At 42.8% G+C, this 27,408-nt stretch overlaps 1 protein-coding gene across 1 annotated transcript; it reads left to right on the top strand.

Annotated features, from left to right (window-relative positions):
* On the top strand, positions 1–25,585 carry LOC133474460 (uncharacterized). The gene is made up of 13 exons (XM_061766210.1): positions 1–127; positions 3,376–3,572; positions 4,095–4,229; positions 5,692–5,809; positions 6,009–6,195; positions 7,019–7,160; positions 7,282–7,437; positions 7,544–7,599; positions 12,939–13,114; positions 13,261–13,661; positions 14,119–14,215; positions 24,062–24,362; positions 24,476–25,585. Exons 1-13 carry the CDS (start codon positions 8–10, stop codon positions 24,667–24,669), a joined length of 2,280 nt encoding a protein of 759 aa, XP_061622194.1. The 5' UTR covers positions 1–7; the 3' UTR covers positions 24,670–25,585.
* The last annotated feature ends 1,823 nt before the right edge of the window (positions 25,586–27,408 follow it).

The raw sequence follows: 27,408 nt of genomic DNA, 5'->3' as shown, positions 1-27,408 counted from the left end.
CGGCATCATGGCAGCAGGTGTCATACTCCTGATGCTGTTGGCAGTACTGGGTTTAACTTCAGCTGATTTTTTTGGGGATAGCATTAGTTTTATGAAGCCACACAAGGACCCTGATGGAAATATTAAGGTACTGTGCTCGATGCGTGGCATCCCCTTTTAAATGAATGGTGCGTTCAAAAGTAGATCGAGTCATATAAGTAAGATAAACTAAACTTTGCCAGTTTAGGGCAGTGGTGAGGAGTAACTAATTACATGTAATGAGATTACATAATTGAATTGCAAAATGTATGTAATTGTAATCTATTACATTACTGGGAGGAAATGTGTAATTAAATTACAGTTGCTTTTCGAAATTTCCATGACTACAATTTTGTTACATTTGAAAACTATTCGCACCCCCCCCCCCCACCCCCCCACCCCATCACTTCCTCCTTTTAAAGGTATTACAAAATAAATGTTCAAAACAAAACAAAACCCACGCTTGTGATTGGCTCTCTCTGCTCATGTGCCATTCTGCTATAATTTCAAACATGAAATTTTTCCAAATATGACGTGGAACCTCCACCTTGTTGTGCAGTCCATTAGTTTGTCTGAGATTTTGAAAAGTTTAAACTCATAGTTACAGTTTTGAACACATAAAAGAACATGCATCCATCCATTTTCTTCCGTTTAAACGAGATCAGGTCAGAGGGGCAGCAGTTTAAGCAGGGAAGCCCAGACTTCTCTCTCCCCAGCCACTTCATCCAGCTCTTCTGGGGAGATCCCGAGGTGTTCCCAGGCCAGCAGGGAGACATAGTCTCTCCAGCGTGTCCTGGGTTCCGTGTCCCCGTGGGACATGCCCAGAACACCTCACCAGGGAGGCCTCCAGGGGGCATCCTAACCAGATGCCCGAGCCACGTCATCTGGCTCCTCTCAATGTGAAGGAGCAGTGGCTTGACTCTAAGTCCCTCCAGGATGACCGAGCTTCTCACCCTATCTCTAAGAGAGAGCACCCTGCGGATGAAACTCATTTTGGCTGCTCATGTTGTTCTTTCAGTCACGGCCCACAGCTCGTGACTATGGGTGAGGGTAGGAACGTAGATTGAACAGTAAATCGATAGCTTTGCCTTTCGGCTCGGCTTTCTTCTTCACCATGACAGACAGATTCAGAGTCCGCATCACTCCAGACGATGCACCGATCCGCCTGTCAATCTCTCGCTCCTCCTTCCCTAGAACCCGAGATACTTGAACTCCACCACTTGGGGCAGGATCTCTTCCCCAACCTGGAGAGGGTACTCCACCCTTTTCTGACTGAGGACCATAGTCTCAGATTTGGAGGTGTGGATTTTCATCCCAGCCGCTTCATATTTGGCTGCAAACCCCTCCAACAAGAGTTGAAAGTCATGGCTTGAGAACCTTCAAAAACACACCATCTGCAAAAAGCTGCATAATACTGATGCCACAAAACCGGACCCCCTTAACACCTTGGCTGTGCGTAGAAATTCTGTCCATAAAGGTAGTGAACAGAATCTTCTTTTGACTTTGAAAAGTTTCATCTGGAGGTAATCAGGCTTGGGTGTGATCAGTGAAAATTAACCCCAAATTGTGATTAGCTACAATTAATTCATGATCTACCAAGGGGCGTTCTTACTTTTTCACACAGGGCCAGGTAACTTTTAATATTTTTTTTAACTTAATAAATTAAATCAGAACTTAAAAACAGCATTTTAAATTCACTTGGGTTATATTTGTCTGATATTTACATATGTTTGATTAATGTTTCTTAAACATTAAAGTGGGGAAACTATGTAAAAATACAACAATTTGAGAAGAGGGCCAATACTTTTTCACGGCACTGTGTGTTAAGATTATCCAACTCTCTAAATTGGCCATAAAGTGGATGTAAGAAGTCTTCACACAGCTGTTCCCTTGTCAGGTGTTTGTGACGAGTGCCTCGAAGTAACCCCAAATAAAGTTCAGATGTTCTAGTAGGCTTTTTCTGACATTTTTTTTTAGTCACATCTTACAGCACAAGCCATGGTTTGCAGAGAGCTTCCACAGCATTAGAGATACAGTATCTCATTATTCAAAGTTGTCGGTCAGGAGAAGGGTACAAAATAATTTCCGAGACATTAAATACTATACCATGGAACACTGTCATCAAGTGGAGAAAATAACAACAACAGTGATATTACCAAGACCAGGATCTCCCTTGAAAATTGATGAAAAGCGATAGGAAAACTGGTCTGGAAGGCTGCCAAGAGGCAGAGGAGTTTCTGGCAAGAATTGGCTGTTTAGTACATGTGACAGCAATCGCCCTTCTTCTTCCTATGGGCTTTTGTGTAGGGTGGCAAGTTGGAAGCCTTGATTTACGGAAAACAACAACAACAACAAAAACAGCAAAAAAATAAATAAATCACTCTTTAAATCTCCCAAACCCATGGGGGGAAATGTGTTATGGTCCGATTAAACCAAGGTTGAACTTTTTTGGCAAAAATTCCAAAAGGTACGTTAGGTGGAAACACAACACTGCTCATCCCCAAAAGAACACCATAAGCTACATTTGAAGCAAAAGTGATGACCGCATCATGGTTTGGGACAGTCTTTCTTCAGCTGGAACTGCAGCCTTAGTCAAGTAGGAGGTGATTATGAACAATTCCAAATACCAGCGAGTGTTAGCACAAAACCATCAGGCTTCTGTTGTAAACCAAACAAAAAAACAAAGAGAACATCTGGACTTTATTTGCGATTAATCAGAGGCACCTTAAATAGTGGCCATTTAAGTTTGACTTTGAATGCAATTGGTTGATTCTGAACAGTCACATTCTGTCATAAGATCCTGTGCTTACTTGTGCAACCACATAACGTCAGTTGTTTAATTTTCTTACCTTCTTTAAAAGACTTCCTTTTATTTCAATTGAGTTGTATGGACTATAGGGCTAATTAATGGTGGAAAAGGTTTAGAAATTATTATGTTGGTCGGATTTTCTTTTTTATATCACTGTCAAAAACCTGGCATTTCAACTGGGGAGTGTCAACTTTTTATAACAGGGATGTGACAGTCTGTAAGGTGTGAAAAGTGTGAATGGTTGTCTGTGTCAGTTCTTTGATTGACAGCTGATAAGTCACGCGTGTACCGCACTTCTTACCTCAAGTCAATTTAGCTAGACTACAGTTTTCTTGTTACCCAGGACAGGTAAGCGGGATAGAAATGGATGGATGGATGCAATTTAAAAGTTTACTAATATCAAATGAAAATTGTTAGTCCATATTCAAGTTCTAGTTAAAGCTCCACAAAAAGAATACTTTCCCTACCAGAACATTCCGCACAAATAGCAGCAGGCATCAGGTGTTTTTAAATTATTCTGACATAGTCTTCAAAACATCTCTCTTTAGGTGGCCTTCCATCACAGACAGAATGGCAGGAATAACTGTGTTCACCCATCATCCTATGCATGTGAGAAGTGTACAAGCTTCATCAACGGTAGTGTCATCCAAACAGACCAGGACAACACTGGCCAGGGCAGGTGGTGTCAATCTGAGGGACATACAATGGCAAATGTCTCATTAAATGCCTCCCATATTTCTCTGAGGTACACATGACAAAAAGGCTTTCAGATTCTTGATCATTTTTAATGGCAACACAATTTTCTTTTTAAAATTCATGTTAAAGTACACGTAATCCCTGAAATGAAAACTGTGCAACTTGAATTAGATAATGACATTTTCTTGCTGCATATTTATGGGTTTGATTTGAAAGCTACCATGTTTATAGCTATGTTTATTTTAGACTATAAGATTATGTGTCAAAACAGCTTTATAAGAGATAGTGTTATCACGCAATATAAAGAAAATGGCTTTATTTAAGTAAAGTATACAAAACCCAGATGTTGGAGATCATATCAATATGTCAAAGGCTGTCCAATTAATGACAGCAAAAACGATGTTCATCATGTTGAAGAGGGGGAGAGGTTTACTTATACATATGACTACAATGTCACAATAGAATGGCAACATACTACCAGTATTTTGACAATATGTTGGAGGTGGATGTAAACTATTTATGCTGTAGTGTGTACCCATGAGAGATTAACAATAACAACACTTCTTTTTAGTAACACAGGTTGCTGCTGGGCAACGAACGATACAAAAACTAATTGGACAGCCCATGCACATTTGGACCTCAGAACACGGTCTGACACTGAAGCCCTTAACAACTGTCCTGTAACCACTACAGTGTCCTCCCTCAGGTAAATAAATATTTATTGCTTAAGACTCAGTATGCAATAAATCACATAACCACAACTAACATGACAGATAAGATAGAGTAGCAGCTAAAATGATGATCTGCTTATGTATGCCTGAACATCATTTATTATTATTATTATTATTATTATTATTATTATTATTATTGTCCATCCATCCATCCATTTTCTGAGCCGCTTCTCCTCACTAGGGTCGCAGGCGTGCTGGAGCCTATCCCAGCTATCATCGGGCAGGAAGCGGGGTACACCCTGAACTGGTTGCCAGCCAATCGCAGGGCACATACAAACAAACAACCATCCGCACCATTCACACCTACGGGCAATTTAGAGTCTCCAATTAATGCATGTTTTTGATGAAACCGGAGTGCCCGGAGAAAACCCACGCAGGCACGGGGAGAACATGCAAACTGCACACAGGCGGGGCCGGGGATTGAACCCCGGTCCTCAGAACTGTGAGGCAGACGCTATAATCAGTCGTACACCGTGCCGCCTATTATTATTATTATTATTATTATTATTATTATTATTATTATTATTATAGTCATGATGATAATTAGTATTAAAAAAAAATTGATTAGGCCTGCAGGGTAGATGACTGGTTAGCATGTCTGTCTCACAGTTCTAAGGACCCGGGTTCAAATCCGGCCTCGCCTGTGTAGAGTTTGCATGTTCTTCCCGTGCCTGCGTGGGTTTTCCCTGGGTACTCCGCTTTTATCCCACATCCCATGCAAAACATGCATGGTAGGTTAACTGAAGACTGGAAATTGCCCGTAGGTGCGATTGTGAGTGCGAATGGTTGTTTGTGCCCTGCGATGGACTGGTGACCAGTTCAGGATGTACCCGCCTCTCGCCCAGTGTCAGCTAGGATATGCTCCAGAACGCCCACGACCCGAGTGAGGATAAGTGATTAAAAAAATGGATGGATGGATAAATTGATTAGACAGTGAGGGTACGGTGGCCGACTGGTGAGCACATCTGCCTCACAGTTCTGGGGATCATATCCAGCCTCGCCTGTTTGGACTTTGCATGTTCTCACCCTGCCTGCATGGGTTTTCTCCAGGTACTCCGGTTTCCGCCTACATTCCAAAAACATGCATGGTAGTTTACTTGAAGACTGTAAATTGTCTGTAGGTGTGAATGTGAGTGTGAATGCTTGTTTGTCTATATGTGCCCTGCGATTGGCTTGCGACCAGTTCTGGGTTTACCCCGCCTCTCACCCGAAGTCTGCTGAGATAGGTGCCGGCCCACTAACGACTCACGTGAGGCTAGGCAGTTCAGAAAATGGATGGATGGATGATTAAACAGTTGACTGAACTATATTGTTAAAGTGGTTGGCAAATGGATCAATGGGTAAAAATGTAGTCTTTCCAATTACTTCAATGAGTGTCCTATCAAGGTTTGATGTTTTTTCTGTTAACTATAAAGTACAGTATCTGTTTTTATGCAGGGTGCCCCAGAACTGTTTTTCAAGCATTCATCTTTTAGCGTATGATCCAGATGGAGATCATGTGAAGTGCCACTCGTCTGCAGAAGCCACAGTTCATAACAACATTACTATTAATGAGGTAATTCCAGAATGTTATTACGCTGTACCTAATTTGTTAAAAGGGCAACATAGTTTGTAGCTTTACATGTAAGCAGGGCCAACACATAAGAACGGGAAATTATGTATACCGCTCTACTTTCAGAATATAACATAGTCCAAAAAATAATATATCATGTTTGGTAATGAGCTCCACTGTTTCACTTTTTGTGTTTACCCAGACTACTTGCACACTAGAAAAGACAGGGCACGTCAGGAATGGTGTCTACATTTTTGAATTAATGCTTGAGGATTTCCCCACAAAAAAAATCAATCTGTCCCATGCAAATGGAACATCAACATACTGGGAGACCTCAGATGAAAACGCATCACCTCTTTGCAAGCTAAAACTGCAGTTCTTGCTAGAAAGTAAGTGATTCATTACATTCTATAACTCTGAAGTGTTTACATCTGATGTGCAAGTACGTGCAAGAGCTAGACACATCATACAAAAGAAATTATAAAGACACAATCAATCAATACATAAGCGATAGCTAATTTGATGTAGTTCTTCAGTGTAGAAAAACAATTTCTTATTTAAAATCAAGATGATAGCATGAGGAAGCAGGCAGGACTGAAACGTGGTCTTTAATATTATACAATTTCAAATATCATTAGCTTAGTGTGGACTGACCTTGGAGCCCTTTTCAGTTAACAATTGAGGCAAAATACTCTTTTTGGTATGTTTATGGGTGTGGTATATATTAGATCTTTTACACTGTTACAAGTTATTATACAAGTAGGATTTAAGTTGAATTAACATTTAAGTTTTAGTTTTTATGGGGAATAAAATTTCTTAAGGAGGTTGTTCCATATTGTTTTGGCAAACCATTTACAGAATGAAACCGCCCAACTATTAGAAAGCAATTTTAATAGGGGTTCTATCATTACCTAACCCAACAATAAAAGTACTTTAAGCTATAAGCTGTAAGCTTTCTGCTAATGTGGGCTGACTTGGAGCCAGTCACAAGAAGGTGTCATCCCATATCCCCTGTGATAAAACTCCTTCCAATGGCTCTAAGGTGTTTGCCTGTTAATGTGTGAGAGGACATTTTTGGAAAGTGGGGGGCGTCGATTACACTCTTGGCAAAAATGTTCTATTGGTTTGCCTTACAAGATTCACAAATAAAGTGACAGCCAGTAAAGTAAAGTATTCCTTTTATATGTCTCAGTAATTCTGTCTTTGTTTCAGTCCTCCCTTCACTGCCAAACTGTGAACTTGGTCATGTGCAACCCAAGTTCTTGGAACCAACACCCAAACACAAGTATGTGTTTCATGCCACTGTTGGTGACAAATTGATTCTTCATGCCAAAGCTCAGGCTCATCATGCTATGTAGGTCTTCCTTCCAATTAGAACTCATTCTCTAACATTTCGAACATTATCAAAATATAAGCTATCAATACATTGAGATAATTATTTCCAAATGTTTCTTCTTGTCTTTGTGTTCTTGAAGCATTAATGACTTTCAGGTCAGCGGCCCCCACAACATGAAAAAACACTTCAATGATGGTGAATATGGAAAAGATGAACTTACCTTAACCTGGACGCCACAAGATAGTGATGCGTACAGAGTTGCACCAGTCTGCTTCACTGCAGAGACAAATGAATCGTGAGAGTTCAATGATGTTGACAATGTTTATTATTTTTCTGATTTTATTTTGTTGTTGATATATCTAACAAAACCTGTAAAATCTATATGTATCTTTGTATTTCAGCCAATCAGAGATGAGGTGTGTTGTTGTCATTGTGAGCAAACCAGCGTCCGTTCATGGTTTGTTAATCAAAATTATTAAGTTACTTATATTTCCATATGCGGCATGGTGGCCAACTGGTTAGCACATCTGCCGCCTGAGGACCTGGATTAAAATCCGGGCTCGCCTGTGTGAAGTTTGCATGTTCTCCCTGTGCCTGCATGGGTTTTCTCCCGGTACTGCGGTTTCCTCCCATAAACATGCATGGTCGGTTGATTAGAGACTCTAAATTGCCCGTAGGTGTGAATGTGAGTGCGAATGGTTGTTTGTTTAGATGTACCCTGCGATTGGCTGGGGACCGGTTCAGGGAGTACCCCTCTTCCCGCCCGAAGATAGCTGCAGCAGCCCGCGACCCTCGTGAAGATAAGCGGTAAAGATGGATGGATGGATGGAAGTTGCTGTCCATCCCAGTTGACGGTGGATGAGAGGTAGAGTACTGTACATTTAGGATTGATCTCCATTCAATTGCAGGGCACACTGTCACAGTCTCACAGACATGAGCAATTTAGAGTAGCAGGAAGGAATGTTGAGGCGAAAGACAGCAGTAACACGACGCAGTTAAAGTAGTAATGCATATAAATTTGTAGTCTGTCACAGCCTCATTTTTATAGCACTTTGCATTTGTTCATAATATATTTTTCAGTGTTTTCTCATGGAAGGTAAGGAAATGGCAGCGGCAAGTGAGCTCAGAAAAAAGGCAAGGTACACCCTTGACTAGTCACCAGGGGGAGGAGATTGTAGCACACAAACAAAAAATAATTCACACTCACATTCATTCAAAAACCACTGCAAACATAGGGAGGCCATGCAAACTCCACACAGGAGGGCCAGAGCTGAGAGTCAAACCCAGAATCTCTCGATTGTGAGGCCGATGTAAGAACCACTATACCAGCGTGTTGCGTCTACAATTTTAATATTACAATTACAATTTTAGAATCACTGATGGTGTAGTAGTTAAATTGGTGGATTTGATGCATGCAGCATGGGTTTAGTTCCCATGCAGTGTTGGTGTGAATGTGAACATCTCTATATGGGCCCTGTGATTGACTGGTGACCATAAGGAGTTGTAATGGAAGCAAAGCAAAGCAAAGTTATTTATATAACGCATTTCATACACAATTTAACTCAATGTCCTTTACATTATTAAAAGTATTTAAAAAATAAAAATAAAGTGATAAAAGAATAGAATCAAAAAACAGCCTAAAAGCATTTAAAAAAAGAGAAAATAAAAAATAAAAAACGTACAGTGCAAGACACATCATTTACGAATGGAAATGCTCTAAACATTCATTTATTCATTCATTTTCCGTACCACTTATCCTCACTAGGGTTGTGGGCGTGCTGGGGGCTATCCCGCCTATCTTCGCGCAAGAGGCGAGGTACACCCTGAACTGGTCGCCAGCCAATCGCAGGGCACATATAAACAAACAACCATTCACACTCACATTGACACCTATGGGCAATTTAGAGTCTTCAATTAACCAATGCTCTAAACAGCATGAGGGGAAAAACGTTTTTTTTCCCTTGACTTAAAAACATTCACACTTGCGGCTGATTTCACTTCTATTGGCAATTTATTCCATTTGTTTGCAGCATAGCAAATCATCAAGGATTTGAAAAAGGATTTTTTGCTCATCTTTTCAGGAGGTATATTTGTGAGCTCTGGTGTTGGGACGCGAAGGCCTGTCTCACTATCTCCTCAAAATAAACCCAAAGGTGTCCTATCAGGTTGAGGGCAGGACTGTGCAGGCCAGTCAAGGTCATCCATACCAAATTCTCTCATCCATGTATTTATGGACCTTGCTTTGTGCACTGGCACACAGATTTGTTGGAACAGGAAAGGGTAATCCCCAAACTCCAAAATCTCTTGGTATGCTGAAGCATTCAGAGTTCCTTTCACTGGAGCTCAGGGGCTAATATTGTGGACATTTCCAACTTTCTGGGATCAGTTTGGAGGTGGCCCCTAACTGTCCCAACATGACTGTGCATCAGTGTCCAAATCAAGGTTCATAAAGACACGGATGAGAGAGTTTGATGTGGATGAACTTGACTGGCCTGCACAATCCTGACCTCAACCCTATAGAACACTTTTGGATGAATTAAACCAGATACTGAGAGCCAGGTCTTGTTGTCCAACATCATTGTGTAACATCACAAATGCGCTTTGGCGAAAATGGTAATAAATTCCCATAAACACACTCCTAAACTTTGTCTTCCCATAAGAGTTTAAGATATTATTCCAGAGGGTGGACCGATGTCATATTAACCCCAATGGATTAAGAATGGGATGTTATTTAAATTTATATCTGAGTTAAGGCAGGTGAGCAAATACTTTTGGGAATATAGGTTATCTGATTAGGGGGGTTTGTGAGCTTGTCAACCACAGCAAACAGAGTGCGAGTATTGTTGAGGTTCTTACTAATGATTTAGACTTTTGTTTTAAATTGCAAAGACTTTGTCTGTAGAGGTTGTAGTACATTTTGAGTTTTCTCCACTTACATTCTGCTTTTCTAGACTTTGATTTAGAGGTTTTACCATCATGGTGCTCCTCCACTGTGTTTTAGGTCACCTCAAGGTGGTATTAGTTTTAATAGGAGCAACAGCATCCATGACATTTGAGATTTTCCAGGTAAGCAAAAGTTAATCGACAGTCTCTGCATTCACACGTTTGTGACACAGCTATGGTCTCCATAAACATAGTGCTGGTACTATCTTTTTTGTAACTTTTTTAAATACACACAGTGGTTGACTGAACGTTTGTGAGAATCTGTAATTCAAAGAACACAAAAATTATCAGAAAAAGCAAATTCCGTAATGTCAATTGATAAAATCTCAATATTCTCAGAGATTACTAGGTCTGAGATGTGACCGTGAGTGTGGGTTGGACTCTATTTATGACAAAATAGTTGTAGTCAGTACAGCTAACTGGCAGCAGTTCTGAAAATTCCTCCATTAATTTTCCATTGTATCTTGAAAACATTTTACAAAATTGATAGCGCCATCTTGAACTATTAGCAATTGGGGATTTTTTTTTTCTTTTTCTTGTATGATTTAGTTTCAGGCGGCACGGTGGACGACTGGTTAGAGCATCAGCCTCACAGTTCTGACGACCCGGGTTCAATACCCGTCCCCGCCTGTGTGGAGTTTGCATGTTCTCCCCGTGCCTGCGTGGGTTTTCTGCGGGCACTCAGGTTTCCTCCCACATCCCAAAAACATGCATTAATTGGAGACTGTAAATTGCCCATAGGTGTGAATGTGAGTGCGGATGGTTGTTTGTTTGTATGTGCCCTGCGATTGGCTGGCAACCAGTTCAGGGTGTACCCCGCCTCCTGCCCGATGAGAGCTGGGATAGGCTCCAGCACGCCCGCGACCCTAGTGAGGAGAAGCGGCTCAGAAAATGGATGCATGGATGGATTTAGTTTCAGGCGGCACAGTGGACGACTGGTTAGAGAATCTGCCACACAGTTCTGAGGACCGGGGTTCAATCCCCAGACCCGCCTGTGTGGAGTTTGCATGTTCTTCCCGTGCCTGTGTGGGCACGGGGAGAACAGTCTTTGTAAACTTCACTTAACAAAAATAGTGAGACAAATAGTTAATAAGTTATCCATCCATCCATCCATTTTCCATGCCGCTTTTTCCTCACTCACGTCGCAGGGGTGCTGGAGCCTATGCCAGCTAACCCTGGGCGAGAGCCGGGGTACACCCTGAACTGGTCGCCAGCGAATCGCAGGGCACACATAAACAACCATTCACACTCACATTCACACCTAAAGAGTCTTCAATTAACCTACCACGCATGTTTTGGGTGATTAGGGAGGAAATTGGAGTACCCAGGAGAAAACCCACGCATGCAAAGGGAGAACATGCAAATTCCATACAGGGGAAGCCAGATTTGAACCCGGGTCCTCAGAACTGTGAGGCATATGTGCTAACCAGTCGTTCACCGTGCCACCCAACATAAAATTACTAATATAAAATATTGAATATAGTATATGGCCCCTCCTCTTGGCTGATGAGTGTGATAATAACAATAATAGCAGTTTTCGGACTGTCCTGTGTGTGGCTGTGTCTTATATTTTAACTCCAGACACACATATTACAGTAACTTTCTTTTCATAGTTGGTTACTCTCAGCTGTACAAACGCGGTTCCAGTGAGCCTACTGCAGTAAAAATCACCGGTGTTTGCTTGGTGACATTTAACGATAGCTGAGAACCAGTCTAGCATGGCTTAGCTGTCTTCTCCTGTAAATGCTCCTCAACCTTGGGTAGAATTGTGGCTTATTTGTCGCCATGGAGGCAATGATTAGTGACCTTTATTAGGAGTGCCAATGTCGCGTTAGCCACAGTAGCAGCTAGTAGCTCGACAGTCGTGGCCTAACAGCTGCCCGTCAGACGAGTTTGAAGCCAGTTTTTTTTTACACGAAGGAAAACACAATGACATCATCAACAAACATCATGGCGATTGGTTGGTAGATTCCAGATCTTATTATAGCCAATCACTTGCCACAGTACACCGAGCTCGTGATAGCCACTTCAGGTAATTTACATGACCGCATGTTGTGTCGTCCTCTCAGGTTTGCGGATTATTTTCAACTTCGGCGTAAAATTGGAACACACGGTAACTGGCCGGGACAAAATACGGCCAAATCGTAACAGTTGGCATCTCTGTGACACCAATATAATGACTCAAGCAGACACTACAGTTGGATTTTGAACATGAGAATAAAATAGTCTCAGTTTTAAGCTGATACAAAAACACGCACGTGCGCGGAAATGTTCTGGATGGGCAGGGGCGTGTGCTGCTTACTGTGAGAGGCGCACCACCAGAGAGTCCAAGCAGAACACATTACGTGAGGATTTGTACTCGATAGTAGTAGATACAGTCATTTTATACATCTCACATGTAACAACCTGCAATACATCGAATATATTCGATGTACGCCCCCTACAACTTGAAGTGTGCCCTGTGGCCATAGTGGAATAACCATAGTGATGTAATTGACATAAGGATGAGGGGAAATGGTTTGGAAATTGATATTATTTGTTCCCTTTCTTCATTTTCTCAATCATCTATCCATCCATTTTCGGTACCGCTTATCCTCACTAGGGTCGCGAGCATGCTGGAGCCCACGGGGAGAAAATGCAAACTCCACACTGGGGGGGCCGGGACTTGAACCCCAGTCCTCAGAACTGTGAGGCAGATGTGCTAACCAGTCGTCCACCATGCCGCCATTTACTCAATCTATCAGCAAATATATTAAATTGGTATTTCCCCAATGATCGCCGTTAAAGAGTAGTTGGACAGTTTGAAATGATCTTTTACTGGTTGTTTGATATTTTCATGGAATGCGATCACAGGTAAAACGGCTGTGACATGCACAGCCAACCAGATGATGGTTGCTATTGACATATCTACATTGCCTGAAGTGGACGTGAACTATCTCTCATTGAATGACCCATCATGCTTGGTCACTTATAACAGCACTCATATCACTGGCTCTGCGTTGTTCACCAACTGTGGTACAATAATTGAGGTACTGACGTTATTTATTTATTTATTTATTTATGGAGTACACATTTTCCAATTGATCACAATTATTCTGTGACAATGTTGGTAGTCTAAATCACAAATGATCTCCTGCCTATTTCTTGTAATCTGACAGTTTTCTCTTTCAAACAGGATGAAGAAAAGTATATTATTTTCAAGAATCAGATCCAAACCATACCTGATCCGTCAAAAACGGTATTCCGAAGAAAGATGGTGAAGATTGGGTTCTCCTGCCAGTTTCCTAAAACAGCCACCATCTCCTCAAATTATAATGTTGAAAAGTCTGATTACATTTTCAGCGACTCCAAATTGGACAGCTTTAGCTATTCGTTTGACGTTTATACAGATGGCAACTTCACAAGTAAGGTACAGCTCAGTGATTATCCAGTGCAGATCGAGTTTCTTCAAAACATTTTTCTGGGCATCAAGGCAGAATCAGAACTAGCAAATATGAGTTTGTTCCTGGACTCATGTAAAGCCACCCCTGATGACAACCCTGACAATGCTGACTTCTATTACCTTGTCAAGGAGGGGTGAGTACTGACACAAACCAGTTACAAACAGAAAAGTGATGATGTATTTGAACTATTGAAAATGTGCCCACATAAACTTGTACGTACGTGTGGTTGGTTGGCACATTTTCTACATATGGTTAGGGGGTTGACCACACTTGCCATCATGCTCACTGTATATAATTTGGTTTTGTTTTCAATTTATTCTTTATATTAATTCTTTATTCAAATTAAGGTACATTTTTAATTTTTGTTTCAGTATTTTTTAAATCTGGCCCAATTCCTTCAACTTTTAAGGGTGTAGCGGTGAAAAAGTAGTGGATTTAACTGTTCAGCTGGAATATTATCCAAAGATTAACGGGACCATCATTTACACACTTTAATGGGCTATCACAGTAAAGGGGAAATTATTTTAAAGAAAATTATAATAAGTATATTATTGATTGTCTGATATGTTCCATATATGTTTTTCTTACAGGTGTGTGAAGGATCAGTCTTTAAATGTGAAAACAGTTGATATATTGTCATACCACTTGGAGTTTCAAGCTTTCAGATTTAATGGAGACAATGATCAGGTAACTGAACAACCGAATTCTAAGTGTGTCTCATTTAACTAACTGCTAAATAACTGATGGGTACCGGCTGGCCAAGCGGAATGCCGCTTTGGTGGTCGCTGAAGCAAAAACCCGGGCATGGGATGAGTTCGGTGAGGCCATGGAGAAAGACTTCCAGACGGCTTCAAGGAAATTCTGGTCCACCATCCGGCGTCTCAGGAGGGTGAAGCAGTGTACCATCAACACTGTGTATAGTGGGGATGGGGCGCTGCTGACCTTGACTTGGGATGTTGTGAGCCGGTGGGGAGAGTACTTCGAAGACCTCCGCAATTCCACCAACACGCCTTCCCATGAGGGAGCAGAGTCTGGGTTCTCTGAGGCAGGCTCTCCTATCTCTGGGGTTGAGGTCACCGAGGTGGTTAAAAAGCTCCTCGGTGGCAAGGGTGGATGAGATTCGCCTGGAGTTCCTCAAGGCTCTAGATGTTGTAGGGCTGTCCTGGTTAACACGCCTCTGCAACATCGCGTGGACATCGGGGACAGTGTCTCTGGATTGGCAGACTGGGGTGATGGTCCCCCTTTTTAAGAAAGGGGACCGGAGGGTGTGTTCCAACTAAGGGGGATCACACTCCTCAGCCTTCCTGGTAAGGTCTACTCAGGGGTGCTGGAGAGGAGGGTCCGTCGGGATGTTGAATTTCAGATTTAGGAGGAGCAGTGTGGTTTGCGTCCTGGCTGTGGAACAGTAGACCAGCTCTACACCCTTGGCAGGGTCCTCGAGGGTGCATGAGAGTTCATACAGCCAGTCTACATGTGTTTTGTGGACTTGGAGAAGGCGTTCGACCGTGTCCCTCGGGGGGTCCTGTGAGGGGTGCTTCGAGAGTATGGGGTACCGAAACACCTGATGCGGGCTGTTCGGTCCCTGTACGACTGGAGTCATAGTTTGGTCCGCATATCCGGCAGTAAGTCGGACTCGTTTCCGCTGAGGGTTGGACTCCGCCAAGGCTGCCCTTTGTCACCGATTCTGTTCATAACTTTTATGGACAGAATTTCTAGGCACAGCAATTTAAAAAAACAAAACAAAACAGCGAAACTAATGCAAAAAAACAAAATCAAATACAGGACACAAGATAATGTAAAAGCTAGTGGTGTACGATACTGCATATTTTGGTTTTGAGCCAATCTTCTTTTTCCTTTCCTTTCGGCTTGTCCAATTAGGGGTCGTTACAGCGTGTCATCCTTTTCCATGTAAGCCTATCTCCTGCATCCTCCTCTAACACCAACTGCCCTCATGTCTTCCCTCACGAAATCCATCAACCTTCTCTTTGGTCTTCCTCTCGCTCTCTTGCCTGGCAGCTCCATCCTCATCATCCTTCTACCAATATAATCACTATTTCTCCTCTGGACGTGTCCAAACCATCGAAGTCTGCTCTCTCTAACTTTGTCTCCAAAACATTGAACCTTGGCTGTCCCTCTGATGAGCTCATTTCTGATTTCATCCAACCTGGTCACTCCTAGAGAGAACCTCAACATCTTCATTTCCGCCACCTCCAGCTCTACTTCCTGTTGTCTCTTCAGTGCCACTGTCTCTCATCCATAAATCATGGCTGGCCTCACCACTGTTTTATAAACTTTGCCCATCATCCTATCAGAGACTCTTCTGTCACACAACACACCAGACACCTTCCTCAGAATCAGAATCAGAATAAGAATAATCTTTATTTGCCTTTATTTGTATGTCCAAAAAACACACAAAGAATTTGTCTCCGGTAATTGGAGCCGCTCTAGTACGACAACAGACAGTCAATTGACAGAACCCTTTTGAGACATTGACAAAAAACAGTCACTGAGCAGTAAGGGGTTGCTAGTTATCTGGTAATGCCGGTAAATATTTATTTTATTTTTTATTTATTTTTTGACAATTGTGCAAAAAGATGCAGAGTCCTCTAGCAGTTAGAATGACTAATATTGCAATAGTCCGGTGCAATGACCATTGTGCAAAGGGCGCCGAGACTTCAAGGAGTGTATGCGGTTCAAAGTGACGAGTAGTGCGATAATCTGGGACAATGTTGGTTGTGCAAATGTTGCAGATACTGCTCAATCAGTGTGCAAATGGAGCAGATGCTACTCTGGCATGAGTGGCCAGTATTGGTCAATAACAGATATGCAAATAGTGCAGCGTGGTGAGGCTACTACAGTGAGTGCACAAGTAATATATAATTGGCCCGACAGAAATGTGACAACAAACTCAAGACAAAAAAATTGCCAGCATGTTGCAATTGAATTGTAGGTTAGTTGTTTAAGAAGTTGATTCCAAGAGGAAAGAAGTTGTTGGAATGTTTGCTAGTTCTAGTTTGCATTGATCGGTAGCGCCTACCTTAAGGAAGGAGCTTGAAGAGCTGGTTACCGGGATGTGTAGGGTCCGAGAGGATTTTGCACGCTCTTGTCTTAGTTCTGGCAGCGTGCAAGTCCTCAAGGGTATGTAGGGGGGTACCAACAATCCTTTCAGCAGTTTTGATTGTCCGTTGCAGTCGGAGTTTGTCCAGCACCAAACTAGACTGTGATGGAAGAACACAGGACTGATTCGATGACCGCTGTGTAGAACTGCCTCAGCAGCTTCTGTGGCAGGCCGTGCTTTCTCAGAAGCCGCAGGAAGTACATCCTCTGCTGGGCCTTTTTGAGGACGGAGTTGATGTTGATCGTCCACTTCAGGTCCTGAGAGACTGTAATTCCCAAGAACTTGAAGGTCTCGACAGTTGACACAAGGCAGCTGGACAGCGTGAGGGGCAGCTGTGGTGAAGGATGCCTCCTGAAGTCCACGATCATTTCTACAGTCTTGAACGTGTTCAGCTCCAGGTTATGTCGGCCGCACCACAGCTCCAGCCGCTCCACTTCCTGTCGATATGCAGACTCGTCACCATCCTTGATGAGGCCGATGACAGTGGTGTCATCTGCAAACTTCAGGAGTTTGACAGGCGGGTGCGTTGAGGTGCAGTCGTTCATGAAGAGAGAGAAGAGCAGCGGAGAGAGGACACAACCTTGGGGCACCCCAGTACTGATGCTGCATGTGGATGAGGTGGCCTCCCCAGCCTCACCTGCTGTGTCCTGCCCGTCAGGAAGCTGTAAATCCACTGCCAGATGGCAGGTGAGACGCTGAGCTGGAGAAGCTTGGAGGAAAAGAGTTCAGGGATGATGGTGTTGAACGCTGAGCTGAAGTCCATGAACAGGATCCTCGTGTAGGTCTCTGCACTGTCGAGGTGTTCTAGGATAAAGCGCAGTCCCATGTTGACTGCATCATCGTGTGACGCTCTTTAGGTGGTCAAGCACGAGACGTTCAATGGACTTCATGACCACAGATGTCAAGGCGACAGGCCTGTAGTCGTTTAGACCCGAGATTGCAGGTTTCTTGAAGAGACAACAGGAACCAGAGTTGTAGGTGGCGGAAATGAAGATATTGAGGTTCGCTCTCGGAGTGACCAGGTTGGATAAAATTAGAAATGAGCTCATCAGAGGGACAGCCAAGGTTCAATGTTTTGGAGACAAAGTTAGAGAGAGCAGACTTCGATGGTTTGGACACGTCCAGAGGAGAAATAGTGATTATATTGGTAGAAGGATGATGAGGATGGAGCTGCCAGGCAAGAGAGCGAGAGGAAGACCAAAGAGAAGGTTGATGGATTTCGTGAGGGAAGACATGAGGGCAGTTGGTGTTAGAGGAGGATGCAGGAGATAGACTTACATGGAAAAGGATGACACGCTGTGGCGACCCCTAACGGGACAAGCCGAAAGGAAAAGAAGAAGAAGATTGTAGGTTTCTTGGGGACTGGAATGATGGTGGAGCGTTTGAAACAGGATGGTACTTCGCACAGTTCCAGAGATCTATCGAATATCTGTGTGAAGACTGGAGCGAGCTGGTCCGCGCAGACTTTGAGGCAAGATGGGGACACATGGTCTGGGCCTGCCGCTTTGTTAATCTTTTGTTGTTTGAAGATACGTTACACATCCTGTTCGCGGATGGTTAACGCAGAAGTCGGTGGTGTGATAGTGGTTGGTGGTGCGGCTGGGTGGGTGTGGGGTGTGCAAGTGTCCTTTTCAAATCTGCAGTAGAAGGTGCTTAAGTCGTTGGCTAGTGTGCTATTGTTCTCAGCTTGGGGGGATCGTCGCTTGTAATTTGTCAGCGATTGGAATGCATGCCAGACTGATTTAGCGTCGTTAGTGCTAAACTGTTTTTCCAACTTTGCTGCATAGATCCTCTTTGCAATGTTAATTTCTTTAGTCAGCTGGTTTCTAGCGGGATTATACAGGGCCCTGTCCCCGCTTTGATATGCGTCCTCCTTAGCTTGGCGAAGCTGCTTAAGTCTGGCAGTGAACCACGGCTTGTTGTTGTTGAATGTGTGAAATGACTTTGTTGGGACACACACATCTTCACAGAAACTTATATAGGATGTGACAGTGTCCGTATATTCATCCAGGCTGTCAGCTGAATTTTCAAAGACACTCCAGTCTGTGCAGTCTAAACAGCTTTGAAGTTCCATCTTTGCTTCATTGGTCCACTTTTTCACTGTTTTCACTATGGGCTTTGCGCATTTAAGTTCTGTCCTGTATGTCGGTATTAAGTGAATTAAGCAGTGATCAGACGAGCCCAGTGCTGCACGAGTTTTGGCACGGGATGCGTTTTTTAGCGTAGTATAGCAGTGGTCCAAAATGTTATTTTCCCTGGTTGAACAGTCGATGTGCTGCTTGTATTTAGGGAGTTCGTGGTTGAGTTTCAATTTGTTAAAGTCCCCAAGAATAATGAGGGGTGAGTCCAGGTGTTTTTATCTCTCAATTTCGTTTACTTGTTCAGCGAGCGTGAGCAGTGTGGCGTCCGTGTTAGCTTGAGGCGGAATTTTCACGCCAGCCAGAATGAATGATGCAAATTAACGCGGCAAGTAGAATGGTTTACAGTTCAAAAACAGCGACTCCAAATGCGGGCTGCAGTGTGTGCTGAGCTCCGTGACGTCCGTACACCATTTTTCGTTGATATAGAACCATATCCCGCCGCCTTTTGTTTTTCCCGTTAACTCCGTGATGCAGTCTGCTCGGTGAAGATGAAAGCCCGGAAGCATGAAGGCGCCATCGGGTACAGCCTCACAAAGCCAAGTCTCCGTAAAGCACATGGCGGCGGAACGTCCGAAGTCTTTACTGGTCTTTATCAGAAGATGAAGCTCCTCCATTTTGTTGGGTAGGGAGCATACATTCGCAAGGTGGATGGACGGAAACGCCATTCTGTATCATCTCTTGCGGAGTTTCACCTGGATGCTGGCTCGCTTCCCTCTGTGGCGTTGCCTCCGTCTCCATTCCATCCGTCTCCATGCCATCCATTTCCATGCTGCTCCGGTGAGTAACTCTAGGAAAAAACTGAGCGGATTTGCAAAAGTTGGTGAAAGAAAGTCCGGAGTAGCCTCCTTGATGGTTAGCAAGTCTCCCCTTGTGTAAGTGAGTCGTGTAATGTCTCCAAAGACGAACGAAAAACACAAAAACAATACTAGAGAGCGCGTAACCGATACGACCACACTGGTAGGCGCCATCTTGCTATCCTCCACCTGCTTGGACCCATTTCTTCACTTCCTTACCACATTCACCATTGCTCTGGACTGTTGACCCTAAATATTTAAAGTCCTCCACCCTTGCTATCTCTTCTCCCTGTAGCCTCACTCTTCCCCCACGACCCCTCTCATTCATGCACATATATTCTGTCTTACTTCGACTAATGTTCATTCCTCTCCTTTCCAATGCATGCCTCCACCTTTCTAACTGTTCCTCCAGCTGCTCCCTGCTTTCACTGCAGATCACAATGTCATCTGCAAACATCATGGTCCACGGGGATTCCAGTCTAATCTCATCTGTCAGCCTATCCATCACCACTGCAAAAAGGAAGGGGCTCAGGGCTGATCCCTGATGCAGTCCCACGTCCAGCTTAAATTCTTCTGTCACACCGACAGCACACCTCACCGCTGTTCTGCTGCCCTCGTACATGTCCTGTATTATTCTAACATACTTCTCTGCCACTCCAGACTTCCGCATGCAGTACCACAGTTCCTCTCTGGGTACTCTGTCATAGGCTTTCTCTAGATCTACAAAGACACAATGTAGCTCCTTCTGACCTTCTCTGTACCTTTCCATCAACATCCTCAATGCAAATAATGCATTTGTGGTACTCTTTATAGGCATGAAACCATACTGTTGCTCGCAAATACTCACTTCTTTCCAGAGTCTAGCCTCCACTATTCTTTCCCATAACTTCATTGTGTGGCTCATCAACTTTATTCCTCTATAGTTCCCATAGCTCTGCACATCACCTTTGTTCTTAAAAATGTGCACCAGCATACTTTTCTTCCATTCCTCAGGCATCTTCTCGCCTGCCAGAATTCTGTTGAACAAGCTGGTCAAAAACTCCACAGCCACCTCTCCTAGAGGCTTCCATACCTCCGCAGGAATGTCATCAGGACCAACTGCCTTTCCATTTTTCATCTTCTTTAATGTCTTTCTTACTTCACCCTTACTAAACATTGCCACTTCCTGGTCCACCACACTTGCTTCTTCTTCTCATTCTTCCCTCTAAATTTCCTCATTCATCAACTCCTCGAAGTATTCTTTCCATCGATCCAGCACACTACTGGCACCAGTCAACACATTTCCATCTCTATCCTTATTCACCCTCACCTCCTGCACATCCTTCCCATCTCTATCCCTCTGTCTGGCCAACCTGTATAGATCTTTTTTTCCTTCTTTAGTGTCAAACCTGGCATAAATGTCATCATATGCTTCTTGTTTGGCCTTTGCCACCTCTACCTTTGCCCTAAGTCACATCTCCATGTATTTCTTTCTCCTTTCCTCGGTCCTCTCAGTGTCCCACTTCTGCTCAGCTAACCTCTTTTCTTGTATGATTTCCTGTAATGGAACGGAACGGAATATTTCAATGGTATTAATGTATTACATCAAGGTTTTAACATAATTCATCATTTGAGTTGGCTAAAGTAACATATGGACAGTTTCACGTTGAAAATTAACTACTGGTGGACTGGCGGCCCCGAGCCAGCAGCTTGCTTACTTATTTGCTTTCCGCTGCTAATTCATGTGACAGCACAAAATCGAAACAAAAAATGTAGGGAGGAGGAGCAAAGTATGTTTGCTCTGCGCTGAGACAGAAACGCTAAGTCTGGTGTTGCCTGTTTGATGAAACCGAGGCAATGCAGAGTGAAACTGAAACTACTGTATCGATATTTCCATGCTCGTATCGATCTGGTACCGATACGGACTTGGTCTCGATATTATTGATATTTGGATCGATCCGCCCACTACTAGTAAAAGCTTATTCTGCTTGATTTGAATTGTTCAACGGAGAGGGGCTGTATGTGGCCCGTGGGCCATACTTTGCCCACCCTGGCATTAAGCTACAGTATACTGCAGCATAATGAGAGCGTATCTAATATGTTCGGTTATCTGAATTAGTTGCATGAGTCGAAAATATTAGGAACGACTTTCATTTTGACGCATTCCAGTTCTGACTACAACCTAAATCCTTGCATCATGTATTGTGATATATTGTACATACTCGACATATAAATATTTAAAAATAAAGGATACAATTTAAATTATTGAAGACATTAATAATAAAACCCTTTGCCAAGATGAAATCCTAAGAATGGGAAAGGATGCAATAGAGCTCCGATTTTTGTTTTTCTGTTTTTGTAGCTATTTTATTATTATTGATTATTATTTAAGTAGGTTAATTGAAGACTCTAAATTGCCCGTAGGTGTGAACGTGAGTGCGAATGGTTGTTTGTTCATATGTGCCCTGTGATTGGCTGGCGACCAGTTTAGGGTGTACCCCGCCTCTCTCCCGAAGATAGCTGGGATAGGCTCCAGCGCGCCCGCGACCCTAGTGAGGATAAGCGTAACGGTAAATGAATGAATGAATGAATGATTATTATTTAAGTACAGTCCAAACCAGTGGTCCCAGCTCTTGTCACCCTCGACTACAATGGCCCTCTTATTGCGAAGACGTGACCCACTTTCATAGATGTTAAGAACAATAAAGAACATTTATTGTTTAAAAATTGCCTCTGGAAACGTACACAATATAACATTTTTAAACACCTTTTCAAATTAGTTTGATGTACTCCCAAAAACATCACTATCCATGACATCACCTATCCAGAGGCTGAACTGCATTGCATTGTTTACGAGTAGCTAGAGCGTGAGGCAGGTACGAATAGCATAAATCCGCAAATAATTCACGGCCCCCCAAAAAGGTGTATAGTTACCACAGATGCTACAAGCTCCTCATCTCACTTCAACAAAGTTCCTTGGCACCAAGATGCCATAAGATGGTGCTGAAGCAATAGTTTCATATTAGACAATGCTTTGGTCTGAACACAGAAACCGTGTATAGGTGAGTTCTTAAGCAAATAACTATCCATCCATCCATCCATTTTCTGAGCTGCTTCTCCTCACTAGGGTCGCGGGCGTGCTGGAGCCTATCCCAGCTGTCATCGGGCAGGAGGCGGGGTACACCCTGAATTGGTTGCCAGCCAATCGCAGGGCACATGCAAACAAACAACCATTCGCACACACAGTCACACCTACAGGCAATTTAGAGTCTCCAATTAATGCATGTTTTTGGGATGTGGGAGGAAACCGGAGTGCCCGGAGAAAACCCATGCAGGCACGGGGAGAACATGCAAACTCCACACAGGCGGGGCCGGGGATTGAACCCCGGTCCTCAGAACTGTGAGGCTGACGCTCTAACCAGTCGTCCACCGTGCCGCAGCAAATAACTAAGGATAGTTAAAATAATAATAATAAAAATAAGAAATCAACATTAAAAAAAAAAAGTTTAATCTGCAAGTAGCGAATCGCGAATATGTGGGGGAACCCTGTATACTTCCTTTCCCTTATCTATGTTCAAGTTTAATTTTTTCCGTGACCACACTTGTAACTCAAAACACTTGTATCGCAAATCATCTTCCCCATTGAAATGAATGGTAATGCCAATAATTCGTTCTCGCCTTCCCCCAAAAAAGAGAAAATAGCACTCTATAATATTATACTTTAGACGAACATACAGTAATGACATAATTAAATAGAATCTAAAGTGATTAAAAAGTTTTTGTCACACTTTATCCTTCAATGCACATTGTGCTGCTCATTCTGGTGTGCACGCTTTGGCCTCCTGGGGGTAATATAAGACAATCACACAGATATGCTATACTGGAGACGGAGCACCTCTCTCGGGGTCTCAGTATGGCAGTGATATTAGTCGTTCTTCACAAAGGATAAATAATACGGTATATGCCTGTGAATATTGTTATATTATCTGTCTACATGTATTGCCGCACTATTTCTGTTCAGATATCTGTCACATAGATGCAAATTGTTAGCCCGTGTGTCTATGAAGATTCCCATTATATTGCATTCATGTTTATTTTGAAAGTAACCTTCACCTGAGTGGCAATAAACAGCTTGAAACCTCTTTTTTGAAAAATAATTACAAATGTCATCTGCCAAACTGCTTTTTGTTGTGAGTTGAGTCACCTGCCAGCATACAGCGCTTGTATCTCAATTTTGCGGTCACAAGTCAAAGCAAAAAAATGACTGATCGACAGCTCGTATCTCGAAAAAAGTCAGGGTCACTTGTATTTCAAGGCACCACTCTGCATGCAATTTTTTGCTGGCTGTCCTTGACCCACCCAAATTTTAAGGTTGCGACCCACCAGTTCCGTGTTCACTAGTTCCACCAGTTGAGAATCACAAGTCTAAACTAAAAATGGTTAATATGAAATTATTTAATATTTGCTAATAAATTAATTAGACTGACGTGCCATCTTACAGGTTTACATCACTTGCACAGTCCTTATGTGCGACGTGAACGATCCCCTCTCCAGATGTGCCATGGGTTGTTTGAACGAGAAGTTCCGCAGGCGCAGACGAGCAGTGGGCATGCAGACCTCCATCCACTCGTTGACTCAAGGTCCTTTTCAGTTTGTCAGTGAGGCTGTTCCCAGTGCAGCTGTCCACCACAACAATGGTGTGGTGAAAATAGGGCATGCTGACATGATTAAAGCTGATGTGAGAAAGACGACTGAGATGGACTACGGTGATGTGATGAGAAAGAGTGACACTCCTATGCCAGGTGCTTATATACTGTATAGTACCCACATATCTTACAACGCACATATCTTATATCACATATCTACCTGCATACTGCACTGTATCATCTAACTTTGCATTCATGTTTTTTGTCAGTTTCTGGAGAAACCAAATTGAGGGGAGGACAAATGGAAATCAGAGAGATGTTCAGCACCAGCATCAGCACTATGGTCTTTGGTAGTGCGTGCTCGTTGTCTGTGGTAGTGTTGGCTGTGGTTGTTGCCTACTACACACGAAAGAGCAAAGGAGGGGACCAGAAACCTCTTCTGGTTTATCAATCCATGAACTGAACCCAACTAACTAACTAACTAAACTAACTAACTAACTAACTAACTAACTAACCTTATTCCTTAACAAAGTGATATACATCTTTATAATGGGGCCTAACCTTTTTTATGTTCAAATTCATGGTTACATGATTTGACACGGCGGCACGGTGGACGACTGGTTAGAGCGTCAGCCTCACAGTTCTGAGGTGCGGGGCTCAATCGCCGTCCCCGCCTGTGTGGAGTTTGCATGTTCTCCCCGTGCCTGCGAGGGTTTTCTCCGGGCACTCCGGTTTCCTCCCACATCCCAAAAACATGCATTAATTGGAGACTCTAAATTGCCCGTAGGCATGATTGTGAGTGCGAATGGTTGTTAGTTTCTATGTGCCCTGCGATTGGCTGGCAACCAGTTCAGGGTGTACCCCGCCTCCTGCCCGATGACAGCTGGGATAGGCTCCAGGACGCCCGCGACCCTAGTGAGGAGAAGCGGCTCAGAAAATGGATGGATGGATGGATGATTTGACACAGGCCTGGACTGGCTTGGATATTAGCCTTGTGGTTGTGAATGTTGTCAAGCCCTGAATGTATTTACATGTTCTTGTTGCTCTTTAATAATTGTAACAAACTGTTGCGGTATGTGTTTTACGGACCTTGAATAAGGTCATATCCCGCAGCGCCAGCTTTAGACACTCAACTTGACCAGCTGGTTGTGATTTTCACAGACTAGTCTGATTTACTAGCCAGCAATGTTTTCTGATAATTCTTCAATTATGTACATGGTTCGCCTCTCATTTCTACTGTTTTCAATATTCCTCCTTCTTAAGACTTAGTAAGCCACAACTGTCAATAAATATGCAAAATAGTATGTTTATTCAGGTTGCTTTGTAGGTACAAATTGTGGACGACTCAGTTTGACTCCTAATAAAGATTGCCACTTTTACCTTGCTTTCTCATTTGTTTGGGGCTGGATACTAGAAGTTCAGTAAGTAGAGGTGGTCCATAGAAAGAATAATAGTGTTTGGTAGTGGCTGTGGGGGAAATTAAATTGTACAATTGCTTTACTTTTAAAAAATTTTACTAATCGTTTTATCTGGATTTTAGCACTTACAGCCCGCAATACATGATGCACCGTAGTAACATGCTGTCAATTATTTATTTTTTTTGCAGTGTATATTGAGAGAACATCAAAAGCTTAATCTTAAAAAAGGAACCCTTTTTACCCTTAATCCCTTATCAACACTTGCACATACATAACATTCATACATATATTTATGTAAACATATTATAAAATAAAATAAACCAAAATAAATACATTTGGGTGGGGGGGATATCAGAAAACTGTATGAGCACCCAAAAGCGAGTGTCTCATCTTGTGTAATTTGATATAAATCAATACCTCCCAAAGCCAACTATTGTGTGATGGAGAGAGAACTTGTTTCCACCTGAATAATATAAAACATCTTGCACAGTTATTGTTACCATGCAGACATATATTTCATCATCCTTAACGCTACTCTATTCGCGAAGCACTGACGCAGAAATCATCATGTTAAACCAACAGCAAATACGACCAGCTACCAGTCCTCACAATATCAGGTATCAGTATCCACAAAACACTCGAGTGTTCCACTTATGAAGTGTAACACTAGAGGCATCTCTCAAAATGAAAACGCACCATAGCATATGCAGTTAAAGGGCTCAACATTCCAAGGAAATTTCACACATTGTCATGGAAGCTCCTAAAGTTAGGGCAAGGTTACAGGCTGCGACAAATGCAGTCGACATATATGACATATGCCAATATTTTTTTCTCTCAAACAATTCGGTAGCTCAAAGAATTACTTGCAAAATACATCCAATCATCATCAGTGACCACACACCAATTTCTCTGTCCCTAAAAATTTTGTGAAATCTGGGACCTCCACCAACATGGCGCGTTAACACGTCCCTGTTGAAAGACCTGAACTTTGATTCATTTGTGAGTAAAGAATGGGACGATTTTTTTAAATTCAATGACTCCTCGACCATACCCGCATCTCTGCTGTGGGAAAGCGGGAAATCTGTAATGAGAGGTCATAGTCATATCATACTCTACATACAAGAAAAAACAAGAACTAAAATTATCAAATGAAATGGAGGAAAAAATGAAACATCTCATAGAAGAATATGCAATTAATCTGACAGATAGTGCTTAGAAACCAACTTCTAAAGGCAAAACATCAATTAGACGTCATCATATAAAAAAGAACAGCATTTCTACAAGAGTTAAGATACACTAACTTTGAGTACAATAATAAATAAGACAAATTTCTCGTGAAGCAACTTCAACGCAATCAAGAAAAATCATTGATTACAGCCATTCAAGATTCACCAAAAAGCAACTGTACACAGTTACCACTAGAAATAAATAAAACAATTTTTTACATTTATTATAGCAGCTTATACCAATCTTCAAGCAATCCAGACCAAAAAGAAATTGAAACTTTTATTAATGATCTAGGCGGCACGGTGGACAACTGGTTAGAGCGTCAGCCTCACAGTTCTGAGGACCCGGGTTCAATCCCTGGCCCCGCCTGTGTGGAGTTTGCATGTTCTCCCCGTGCCTGCGTGGATTTTCTCCGGGCACTCCGGTTTCCTCCCACATCCCAAAAACATGCATTAATTGGAGACTCTAAAAATTGCCCGTAGGTGTGACTGTGAGTGCGAATGGTTGTTTGTTTCTATGTGCCCTGCGATTGGCTGGCAACCAGTTCAGGGTGTACC

Source organism: Phyllopteryx taeniolatus, chromosome 2 (genome assembly GCF_024500385.1).
Source record: "Phyllopteryx taeniolatus isolate TA_2022b chromosome 2, UOR_Ptae_1.2, whole genome shotgun sequence".
Classification (NCBI taxonomy): domain Eukaryota; kingdom Metazoa; phylum Chordata; class Actinopteri; order Syngnathiformes; family Syngnathidae; genus Phyllopteryx; species Phyllopteryx taeniolatus.
The sequence above is the reverse complement of the archived record's forward strand: the minus strand, read 5'-3'. Positions and strand labels throughout refer to the sequence as shown.

Bases quoted from the DNA above. Each gene is read 5' to 3' on its own strand.
- LOC133474460 (XM_061766210.1), top strand. From the start codon at position 8: ATGGCAGCAGGTGTCATACTCCTGATGCTGTTGGCAGTACTGGGTTTA. The intron at 6,196-7,018 runs GTAAGTGATTCA...TCTTTGTTTCAG, and splicing joins ACTGCAGTTCTTGCTAGAAA to TCCTCCCTTCACTGCCAAAC. The intron at 7,161-7,281 runs GTAGGTCTTCCT...GTGTTCTTGAAG, and splicing joins GCTCAGGCTCATCATGCTAT to CATTAATGACTTTCAGGTCA.